Source organism: Gossypium raimondii, chromosome 3, assembly GCF_025698545.1.
Source record: "Gossypium raimondii isolate GPD5lz chromosome 3, ASM2569854v1, whole genome shotgun sequence".
In the NCBI taxonomy this organism is placed as follows: domain Eukaryota; kingdom Viridiplantae; phylum Streptophyta; class Magnoliopsida; order Malvales; family Malvaceae; genus Gossypium; species Gossypium raimondii.
Genome location: NC_068567.1, coordinates 61232407 through 61244616, shown reverse-complemented (window position 1 = coordinate 61244616; position 12210 = coordinate 61232407). Strand labels below are relative to the sequence as shown.

Genomic DNA, 12210 nt, shown 5'->3' with positions numbered 1-12210 from the left:
AAGACATATAAGATCTCACCTTAAAAGTTATAGGTAAAGACATGTAAAAGGAACATCACCTTTGTACCACTTGGCAGTCATAAAATTGTTTAGCTTCAATATGGTAATACAAATCCAAAAACATGAGTTTTTGATTAGAGCTCACTTGTTTGTGAATTAAATCGTTAAATTCAATATTTTCCATGTGAATTTTTTTTCATCTTAATATTATTAAAAAAAATTTTAAAAAATTATATTATTAATTTTGATTAGAGCTCACTTGTTTGTAATTTTCTATGAAAAATTTAATTATTTTTCTGGACATTTAAGCTTTAAAATTAATAAACAAATTGAAGATAAAACTCAATTTCCAACTCAACGATTAAACTGGCGGTTAAGATTATTTTCATTTTTGGTTTTTGGCTTTTTTAATCCATATTTCAGCATTTTCCCACTTCACAGCCGGCATATCCGCTGCGACAAAACGAAGCAATGACGACTGCGACCGCGACGGCGACGCCTTGCGTAGCTCACTTAGTTAGCCATTCCACAGCTCGTCTTCAACACTCCAGAGCCGCTCTTCTTCTTCACCAAAACGCGGCGTTTCGGACTAAGAAAACCACCAAGAACAATCTCTCATCGAGAAACACTTCATCTACCATCGCCGCCGCTTTACCTTTCGAACTCTCCCCTCCTCCTATCGATCACGATTTCCTAGTAAGTAGCTTTCTTCCTCTTTTAATCCTAGGAAAAAAGCTTCGTTTATGGACTTTAATTTCGATTTTTTTTTTGTTGCAGGATTCAGTTACAGCAGAAGGAGCAAAAGTTTCTGAGGAAGGGATAATAGAAACGTTTGAAAATGACGATGAAGCTTTGGATGCATTCGATAATGGCGTGGTGGTAAGATTCTACTTTTGAATTCCTGTCTTCGTTGATCCAATCTCTTACTAGAATTTCTAATATTATCTTCTTCTTTTTTATTTGATAATTGCTCTAGGTTATGGACCTTTCACATTTTGGAAGGATAAGAGGTTGGTGTCTCCACTTAATTCCCGCTTCAATTAATTTTAGGTTTTTAAATTTTATTTATTATGAATTTATTATTCTTTATGAAAATTTACATGTATTGGATTGAATTGTTGAAAAAGCCAGTGGAGATGATAGGATTCAGTTTCTTCATAATCAAACCACTGCCAATTTTGAATGTCTTAGTGAAGGGCAGGTGATAGATCTAATCATCTAATCTACCCCTTCTTTTTTCTTCTCTTTTGCTTAATTTGATTCAAATTGATTGGATTTTGTGTAAAATTCTTAGGGATGTGAAACCGTTTTCGTTACGCCGACGGCAAGGACGATTGATATTGCTTATGCTTGGATTATGGTAGTTCTTCTTTTTGCTATTTCTAATAATCTTTAGTTTTAGTTTATAGTAATGGGTTGATCCTAGTTGATTTGTTAAGACTTAACTATACTTTTGTTTTATGTTTTTACAGAAGAAAGCAGTTTTATTGATGGTTTCACCAGAGACATGTGGAAACATAACTGAAATGCTCAATAAGTAAGTGCATCAATGATCAATCTCTTTTAGATCCTTACCTTCATTTACGAAGAAAAAAATGGAGAGTTTTTATTAGGAGTCAGATTGTATTTTGTCCTCTTTACTCAAAGAATAGGCAAATTAGTCGTTGTATATAAGATCACAGAGTAAACTGATCATTTCTATTAAAAAGTTTATCCATTTCTAGTGTTAAAAATTGGTTTGGCTAACAAAATAATCAGACAATTAGACATGACGTGCTATGTGTACCTCATGTTGATGTAAGTAGAAATTGATGAAATTTTTAATAGAAAGATCCGTTTGCTCTTTGATCTTACGTACGAGGACTAATTTGCCCATTTTTTTAGTAAAGGGGGAAAATGCAATCCAACTCTTAATACAGAGTCGTCCATGATACTTTTACTGTAGTAAGTGCTAAGCTTTTCTTATGCAGGTACATATTTTTTGCTGATAAGGTAGAGATTCAAGACATCACCAAGCAAACTTGCTTATTCGCTTTATCTGGTCCCAAGAGCTCTGAAGTAAGCAATTTTGTATAAATTGTGCATATTTCCAGGATATTTCTCTTTTTGTTGGTTTTAATCTGATAATCTTAATGATAGGTGATGGCTAATTTGAATCTGGGTGATCTTGTTGGACAACCATACGGCACAAATCGTCATTATAATGTAAGATACCTGTATATTGCCAATGCCAAGTTGTAAATGTTTGAACATTTGAACTATTTCGTATTAGAATGAGGTAATCTAATATCAAAGCAATACTTAGAATGAGAAAATAGTAAAAGTTTACTCTGTTTAATGTTCATTTCAGTGAATCAAAAATAGGATCATTAACCAATTTCAGGTGAACGGTATGCCTATAACTGTTGGGGTCGGAAATATCATTTCCGAAGAAGGTTTTTCATTGTTGACATCACCAGCGGCAGCCGATTCCGTCTGGAAAACTCTTCTATCTCAAGGTGCTATTCCTTTAGGTTCTAATGCCTGGGAAAAGCTAAGGATTACACAAGGTGGTAACTCTTGATTTATTAGTTAGTCATGGCTTAAGAACGGTGTACTTATTGTAACAAAGTTCCTAGGAAATTCTAATTTAATTTTGCAGGTAGACCAGCTCCTGGAAAGGAACTTACCAATGACTTTAATGTTCTGGAGGCTGGTCTTTGGAACTCAATTTCATTGAACAAAGGTACCTAATCCTTACCATGTGTTAAACTGAACTACTGGTGGAGTGACAAAAGACTTGCGATCAAGTCTTTTTGTTGACAGAGGCGAAGGCAAGGGAGCAAATTTTCCATTTGGCCCTTAAAAATTTATGAAATTACATGTTTGTATAATAATAAAATTGCATTTTGCCTCCCCAAATTTATGATTCATCTCTTCTCTTGACCCCCAAAGCAATTTTCTGGATTCGCTATTATCCTTGGACAACCCCTACCCCCAACCCTTATGATATATACATTTCTTACCATTGAATGTCTGCTAAGAAAATTACAAAACATGCTTTATCGGACTCTATGATCCGTAGGCTGTTACAAGGGACAAGAGACAATATCAAGACTCATTACATATGATGGAGTTAAACAGAGACTGTGGGGTATTCATTTATCAGCACCTGCAGAACCAGGCAGCCCCATTACAGTTAATGGGAAAAAGGTTCTAATCTCACTCTTTACCCGAACTGATGATATGCATGGTTTCATATTTTGGGTAATTTTGGGAACTATTGACATAAAGCTACTCTTTAAAGGGAAATTTCTGCCATCAGTCCCTGTATTATTCGTTATGAATTTTAAAATTCCAATCTTAATAAAATAATAACTGTCAAATTCATTAAGTTATGTTATTTCCAGAAAATGATGTGGCAAACATGTTATCACATACATAATGCTTTATCAAATTGTTATTTTCACATTACTCACAAAAAGTTAGTTATATTTAAAGACAATTGTTTGAGTTAGGATTGAAATTTTGAAATTTTGAAATTTGAAAAATATAGGAATTAATAATGATCTAATTGGAGAACATGGATTAAACCTACAACTTTAGGCATAATACAAGACTAATAGCAAAATTTAACCAAAATGATCTAACTACTAGTATTTAATTAGAAAAGTACATTGACTAAAATTGACCAAATTAAAGTACAAGGACTAAAGCTACAAGACTTATAGAAGAATTTGACCTTCTTTGAATTCCTGCAGGTGGGAAAGCTGACAAGCTATACAACAGGAAGAAAGGAATGTGACCATTTTGCTTTAGGCTACATAAAGAGGAAAGCGGCTTCAGATGGAGACACTGTAATTGTTGGAGAAAAGATTATTGGGACAGTAGTAAATGTTCCTTTTCTTTCTCGGCAATCTCCACCTCCGGTAAAGAACTCCGGCCCTCGACTCAATTGAAATTATATGGATATAAACAATCTTGGTTCAAAGGTTTTTCTGGTATGGCTTAGCTTTTGTCAAGTTTCATACCGCTTTCTTTGATTTGTATCTTTTTGGGCTTTAATTCCTACGTACCGAAGCATTATGCTCCTTTCGTTGTAATGTTTTTACAAATCGATGAACTCGATCCCTCCTTTTTCTATGATAAATCCCTGAATTTTGTATACTTATAGCTCTTCCTTGTGGTATGCTAATGTCCATATTTAGAGTTGAAGACTTGCATCTTTGTATTTTTTAAAGTGATGGGTTTGGGATGTAATTGAACCGAATTGAGCTTGAATGAAGCTTAAGCTGAATTAAATTTTGTGTTCCAAAGTTAAGTTGAACTTTAATTTAAGTTCTACTTTAAAGCTCTAGTATAAGTTCGAATTAGATTTTTTTTTTAATCTAGGTAACATTTAGGAAAGTTTGGATCCGGATTCAGATTTAGATTTTAGAAATTTATGATTTATATTATTTTAAATTTTTATTTGGTAATGAAAGTATTTAAAATTTAATATTTTGAATTAATCCAAATTTATTGTTGGATAATTCAAATTTAGATTTTGATTTCAACTAATTCTAGACTTTGAAAATATTTTTTTAATTTTATTATTTAGGAGGATTTTAAACATTGTCGTTTGAATCGAACTCGACCAACCAGTTGGATCGAGAATTAGCTAGGGTATCAGTCTGGAGAAAAGTATTAGATCGATTGACTTGAGAATTGATACAGACCAGTTGATTGGGCGGTTGAACCGCTTGAACCAATTTTTTTAATTTTTTAATTTTATGATTTTTAAAATTTTTATTTAATAGAACCGGATGGAATGGTCGAACCAATCATACCAACCAAACCGATCAAACTGGTTGGACCAATAAATTGGTTGCCTAATTAGTTTGTCCACCAGTTCGGTTCTGAAAATCGATCCGGACCTGTTGGTCAACCTGATTGCACTAGGCATAAGTGAACTTACTTAGGTATAAATTAAAAATCAAGGGTTTAAAATTAAAATCGTGGAATTTATGGGATAAATGGAATTTTTTTAATATTTATATTGTATTAAATTAAATGTACGAAGCTTCATCATTGTTTTTAGAATCGAATTGATTGGTCAGGCAGATTGGATTCGGAATCGGCTAAGGTACCAGTCCAGAATAAGGGCTCAGATTGGTTTACTCGTGAACCGATTGGACCAGTTGAACAAGTTTTATCTATTTTTAATTTTTTTTATTTTAAAGAATCTATTCAATCGAACCAATTGACTTGATTGCACCAAGAACTGATGGTCTGATCAGTTTGCCTACTGGCCAAACTCTAAAAATCGTGAACTTTGTTGATGATATATTAAAAGTAAAATTAAATATTTATTGTTTGGATTTTGAAGGAGGTGTGAAAGAAGAGAACAAAAAAGTTCTCCATATGTTTTTTAATCAATCTTGGATTTTGAAAATTCTAAGTTTTAAAATGGATTTTTAAATCCAAAATTTAGCTCTTATTAAAATTAGATTTGGATTTGCCCAAATTCAAATCCAATATTTTATTTGTTATAAAAAAAATTGGATTTGGATTTGGAAATCATGGTTTCAAACATGCCACTAAAAAATTTGATTATTCAATAACTCGAATTACTTGAACTTATTTAGTACTTCGAGTTAAATTCGACTCAAATACCTGAGTGGCTTACAGAAAAATTGGCTTAAATGGTGAAAAGTCCCTAAATCTTAAGCAAAAAAATCATGTAACATAAAAATAGATACTCAATTAAGCTTTCAAACTCTCAAATTACATCAATTAAGAACTTTGGCCAGCATTTTTCATATTTGATTGTTATGTATTGAAGTGGTGGTCCACGTCAACTACGGTGTTAGTAAAAAAATCAAAATAAAAAATTTTGTGTCCGAAATGTGCTGGGACAAATCTTTTTTCTTTTTTAATTTTTTACTAACGCGGATCGTCACATCAGCATCGTTAATGGCCACATTAGTGACATAATGATCAAAGACGGAAAACGTTGATTATAGGGCTTAATTTGTACAATTTGAGAGTTTAAGGACTTAATTGAATGCATTTTTTACGAAGAGACTTAATTGATTTTTTTCCAAAATTTAAAGACTTTTTTACCCTACAAAAAATCAATATTCCTTAATTAATGCACTAAAAACAGTAAAAGTATCACGAAGGCCCTTGTATTAATAGTCAAATTACATTTTACCCCAATACTAAAAAATAAACAAATTAATCTCTATATATAGATAAAAAATTAAACCGATCATTTCTAATATTAAAATTAGTCCTTGTACATTATAACTGTTTGGTTATTCATCAATTATGTTAGTTTTAACAATAAAATGGATGTAATTTTTAACAGAAAAAATCAATTTACTCGTAATCTAACGTACATGGACTAATCTGTTTATTTTAAAAATAAAAAGAGTAAAATGCAAATTAAAATTCAAATTATTTCTATTATATATAAGACAGGTAATCTGTTTGACCATGTTCATAGAATCTAAATTTTAATCATTAATGTCAATCATTTTCTTTTAAAGCAAAAAGGTCAAGCAGCAGATGAGGCAGATGAAATGAATGTGGAAAATAAAAACAATAAATTTAGTTTCATCTGGAAATTTAATTACAACATTAGATGGGCAATTTCTATGATGCTTCCTTTTAATTTTATCAAACTCACGTTTTCTTTTCCTTTTTGCTCTGTTTTTGTGTCAAACATAAGTTTTTTATATAAAATTGTCAAGATTATCGACTATATTTTCTTTCAAATTGAAAATTATTTTCAATAAAGAAAATAGTGATTAAATATAAATTACTATAAATAAATAGCGATTAATATAAATTATTATAATATTGTTTTAAATTTTTAAAAAAAAATCAATTTTTCGCTGATTCTAAAATGCATAAAGTATCATTAATATCGAGACTAAAAGGTAAAATTTTCCGTTGAAATTTCAATGTTGCTTAAACCAAACTAGATTGACCAATTAGATAAAAAAAAATCGGTCGAAGTGTTGATCTAGAGAGGGATTAGACCCATTGACTTGTGAAGTGATTAAATCAGTTGAGTCGTTTTTTTAGTTTTTCCAAAATTTTCAAACAGTTTATTTAATTAAACCGATTGGATTGCCGAATAAAATTTCGATTGTTTAACCAGTTTGATCACTAATTCAACGCTAAAAACCATGCAAAATTCCTTCTTTTTCCTTTTCTTATCTCCATATATTCAAAAATTAAATTTACACTAACATTAATATTGTTTGAAGGAGATTAGATCAATAATTAATCGGATAGTAATTTGAAAAAGGGCTTTAAACTAATTAATATACTAACATGTACGAATCGAATAAATCGATCAAACCAACAAATCAGTGATCTAATCAATCCGACTGCTTGTTAAATCTTTAACTAACATTTATATAGAAACTTCTAAAATAATTTTTTAAATATAAATTTATTTAATGAAAACAAATTTATTTTTTTACAATATTTAAATTGAGGTTATCGAATCCAAGACAAATCTACAAAAAGTCGACAATAACAAAAAGGCAAAGAAAGAAAAATGAGACAGAATATATTTCATCGTATATTATATCGCGTGTAGTCAACGCTCCAATCAAAGCCATCTCCATCACTCCATCTACTGACGTGACATGCAAGCGCCACCAACGAAAGTAAGAAAAAAACAAAACTCGGCTGCCGAAATAGAGTGTAATAAAAAGAGGTAAAGGTTTGACTAGAATAGCATCGTTCCTTTTATCTCTGCAACTTCATCTTCTTCCTCATATTAATATCACCAAAAAAAAAAAAAAGTAAGAAAAAAAAAACCACCCAAGGAATGAAGATCATCAATAGTTTAAAGTTTTCAATCTCGTCCCTTGTTTTCCTATCAACCCTTTCATTAACCATAGCTGCTTCTTGTCCAATGGATCTCAACTATGTAACGAGAGTCCCATGGAACTCAACTGTTTGCCGTGATTTTCACCCTTCAAATTCAACACCCAAAGCTGAAATCTCGAAGCAAAACTGTTGTGTTTCACTGTTATCGGTCTTCGGCATTGGATTAGCCGAAAACCTTAAAGAAACCAGTCTTTTTCAGCTCCCTGATTTGCCCTCTTCCGTTTCATGCCTCCATGATTTCCAGTCCAAGCTCGATTTGCTTTCTCTCCCTAACGACGTCGTTTCCCTTTGTTTCGAGCCGGCCCAGTTCGTGATTACGCCTGATCTTTGTGCCGAGATACAAACGACTAAAGATTGGGTCGCTAAATTAGGTCAATCCACGGTGTTAGACCAAGGTTGCAAAGCTGATCTCGGTGATTTAACGGCGTGTGATACTTGTCTCCGTGCTGGTAACGAGGTTCATTCACGGTTAATGGCTATCGATGGTAATCGCTCACACGGTACCGATTGTTTCGATTTCATTGTTCTTTATGCTGCTGGGATTGTTAATGAATTTGGCCCTGAAAGTGATGGGACTGTTTCTTGTGCTTTTTCTTTAACATTGAATAAAAAATCTGGTTCTAATAACAAGCATTCAGCTCTTGTTTTTGGCTTAACAGGAGCTGGCGTAGCCGTTTTTGTTACTATTAGTGTATTGGGTTTTTACTTTTGGTATGAAAAACGATTTGTGAAGAGAAACAATGGCGGTTCTGGTTCTAATTTTTATGATTTAGAAGAACAAGGTTCTAGAACTAGGTTAAGGCCTAATACTGGTTCAATTTGGTTTAAACTCCATGATCTTGAGAAAGCAACTGATCATTTTTCAAGTAAGAATTTTGTAGGAAGAGGGGGATTTGGATTTGTTTTCAAAGGGATTTTACCAGATGGAACACTGGTAGCTGTTAAAAGGATCATAGAATCTGAATTTCAAGGTGATGAAGAGTTTTGCAATGAAGTTGAAATTATTAGTAATTTGAAACATAGGAATTTGGTTCCTCTTAGAGGATGTTGTATGATTGATGATGAAGAAATCGAACATTATGACGACGGTGATGGTGAAAAAGGGAGTCAAAGATATCTTGTTTACGAGTATATGCCTAATGGAAACCTCGATGACCATTTGTTTCCGTCGAAATCGGGTGTTAAACCGTTGAGTTGGCCTCAAAGGAAGAATATAATCTTGGATGTGGCAAAAGGGTTGGCTTATTTGCATTATGGAGTTAAGCCTGCTATATATCATAGAGATATTAAAGCTACTAATATATTACTCGATGCCGATATGCGAGCGAGGGTTTCGGATTTCGGGTTAGCAAAACAGAGTAGGGAAGGCCAGTCTCATTTAACGACTAGAGTTGCTGGGACTCATGGATATTTGGCTCCTGAATATGCTTTATATGGTCAGTTGACTGAGAAGAGCGATGTTTATAGTTTCGGTGTCGTTGTTTTGGAGATAATGTGTGGGAGGAAAGCTCTTGATTTGTCTTCGTCGAGTTCGCCGCGTGCATTTTTGATAACGGATTGGGCTTGGTCTTTGGTAAAAGCAGGGAAAGTTGAGGAAGCTTTTGATCGTTCGTTGATGGATAGTGAGGATTCCGTGAACTCGAATCCAAAAGCTATAATGGAGAGGTTTTTGCATGTTGGGATTTTGTGTGCTCATGTAATGGTAGCCTTAAGACCTACCATTTTGGATGCATTGAAAATGTTGGAAGGTGATATTGAAGTTCCCCCAATCCCGGATCGACCAATGTCTCTCGCTCACCCTTTGTGTTACAGTGACGGCAATGCATTTAGCATCTCACCTGCATTAAGTGGACCACAACTACTTAAAGGAGACATGCTCAGATAATCCGACATGTTCACTAACCCAGAGAAGAAGAGGGCATGTTCGAGTATGCTTCCCGGTGCCGGTTTTATCAGGCTTTTTCAGACAAAGATGTCCTGAACATACGAAGATCCAAAGATGCATGTATCAAATTGGTCGATTGGCATATAAGATTTGGCCTCCAAGTAAACTGGAAATTGCTCGACCAGCCGAAGATTTTCGGGCTCTTTTCGTTCGTAGAACAACGAATCACGTCGAACTTTCTTCATGATGATGGAAAAATCGAAGTTGCAACCGAGATATTTGCTTCATTTCATTACATCCAATGGATTCTCAACGCGCAAAGATTTCATGATGTATATTTGTAGTATATGCAAGTAGCCTTGCACTGGTTTTTATCATCTTTGAGGTTTTTAGATTATGGTTTAGATTTTAAATACTTGTTTTGATATGATTAGAGAGTATATTTAAATGTTAAATTAAATTTTAAACACAAATGTACTTACTCTATAGATAGAGCTTAAATTTGACTCGTTAAGTAAATCAATTTTTTTAACATGTTAAATCTAAGTTGTTTGATGCTCACGTGTTCAAAATTAAAATAAAGACCCATGAAGCCAATGTTATAGGGTCTGAAGTAGTGTTATTTGAGTTGTACCAGTCGGTTGGATTAATTGGTATATGATCCGAACATAGGGATTGAATTGGTCTATGAGCAATCCACTTGAAATTGATAAAAAATAGAAAATCAAAACAAAAAACGATTGAACTGGTTGGATCAAATTTTATAAAATTTTTTAAATATTTTAATTAATTATTTAACTATTGTTTGATCGGCAATCAATAGTTTGATCAACTTGATAATCACTTTAACTATGGTGGATAAGATGCATTTATTATAGGGTAAACTATAAAAATAGTCACTTTTGTTTGTCTCAGATTACATTTTAGTCACTTATGTTTGAAATGTAACGTTTTAGCCATTTACGTTATTATTTTGTTACAAAGTAGTCACTCCGTCGTTAAGCTCCATTACCTCTCTAATAGTAATCTTACGTAGCAATCTAAATAGGTTTTAAATGCTAACTTGAATGTCCAACTGCGACAAGAATAGATTTTTAATTAAATAAATTTATTTAATTAAAATTTTTAAATTAATTACACCTTGAACTGGAAAAGAACAACCGTTCGCCTCTCTTTTCTTTTAGTTTTCTTTTCTATTTTGAATAAAAAAAACTATTTTCATCATAGTTGGACATCCAAGTTGGCATTTAAAACCCATTTGGACTGCCACGTAGGATTGTTGTTAGGGAGGTAATGGAGTTTAATGACAGGGTGACTACTTCGTAACAAAACGATAACGTAAGTGACTAAAACGTAACATTTCAAACATAAGTGACTAAAATGTAATTTGAGGCAAACAAAAGTGACTATTTTTGTAGTTTACCCTTTATTATAAGATGCATTTAATATTTGAATTTTTTTATGACCCATTTTATAATAAAAGACTAAATTGATCTAATGCTTATAATAGAGGGACTCCGCAAGTATTTTTCCCTTATAATATATGTAGATTATATACACAGCTGATGACAGCATAAAATCTTGTATTTGGACTGTATGGTTGTGAGCTTTTGGGTAGTTGTAATGGGCCGTTGGTTTCTTTCTATATTATCTATTTTTTTTAGTAATATATATTATATAAAATTTGTATCAGGCATACAGGACGTGTGTTTAAGTGCACTGAAATGCATTATCCTCCTATTTATAAATTGAGGGGTTGTGGGTAGTTCTAGTTATTGTGTCAAAAAAAGTAGATATAATCAGAACTTATAATGAAATTATTCTAAAAAAAAATATTGTATCGTCACAAAATATTATATTGTTTTAATGTATGGACCGTAATTTTAAATTTCATAAATAAATTATAATTTTATTACATAAATTTATTGTTTTTTCAATATACTTAATTAATTAGATTCCTTTGTCACTTGCGTTGCAGGAGAATAAACACATTTATTTTTAAAAAATTAAAATAAATAATATGAAATATATATAACGTAAGTAATATTTAAAATAAATAATATTTTATAAATTAAAAATTGAAAATAATATAAAAATTTAGAAATATATTAGAAAGTATATGATATTAAATTAAATTTTTTAAAAATACAACAATATACATCAATTATAATAATGATTAATGATAAGCATGAAAGACATATACATTAAATTAATAAACACATTTAAAATAGTAATTAAAAATAATTATTAAAATCTCTCTTCCGTTCACAATTTCATGTATAATAATAATAATAATAATAATAATAATAATAATAATAATAATAATAACGTAAAAAGAAAGTACTTTGCTTCACAGAATAAACAACTTATAATATTTTTATAAATAACATAATATTATATAATGTCATCATCAATTAAAAATAAAATTAATCTCTATTTATATACTTAATTTC

The 12210-nt window shown here is 31.7% G+C and overlaps 2 protein-coding genes across 2 annotated transcripts; both read left to right on the top strand.

The window, feature by feature from the left end:
• The first annotated feature begins 369 nt into the window (after positions 1-369).
• LOC105795293 (putative transferase At1g60990, chloroplastic) lies at positions 370-4281 on the top strand. The gene is made up of 12 exons (XM_012624858.2): positions 370-696; positions 778-879; positions 977-1010; positions 1128-1201; positions 1295-1360; positions 1473-1537; positions 1971-2058; positions 2140-2205; positions 2384-2549; positions 2642-2725; positions 3065-3192; positions 3741-4281. The coding sequence occupies exons 1-12, from the start codon at positions 472-474 to the stop codon at positions 3936-3938; spliced, it is 1296 nt and encodes a 431-aa protein (XP_012480312.1). The 5' UTR covers positions 370-471; the 3' UTR covers positions 3939-4281.
• Positions 4282-7724: 3443 nt separating this feature from the next.
• On the top strand, positions 7725-9904 carry LOC105795290 (probable receptor-like protein kinase At1g11050). The gene has a single exon (XM_012624855.2). It carries the CDS (start codon positions 7811-7813, stop codon positions 9755-9757), a length of 1947 nt encoding a protein of 648 aa, XP_012480309.1. The 5' UTR covers positions 7725-7810; the 3' UTR covers positions 9758-9904.
• Positions 9905-12210: the final 2306 nt, after the last annotated feature.

Bases quoted from the DNA above. Each gene is read 5' to 3' on its own strand.
- LOC105795293 (XM_012624858.2), top strand. From the start codon at position 472: ATGACGACTGCGACCGCGACGGCGACGCCTTGCGTAGCTCACTTAGTT. The intron at 697-777 runs GTAAGTAGCTTT...TTTTTGTTGCAG, and splicing joins CTATCGATCACGATTTCCTA to GATTCAGTTACAGCAGAAGG. The intron at 880-976 runs GTAAGATTCTAC...TAATTGCTCTAG, and splicing joins CATTCGATAATGGCGTGGTG to GTTATGGACCTTTCACATTT.
- LOC105795290 (XM_012624855.2), top strand. From the start codon at position 7,811: ATGAAGATCATCAATAGTTTAAAGTTTTCAATCTCGTCCCTTGTTTTC.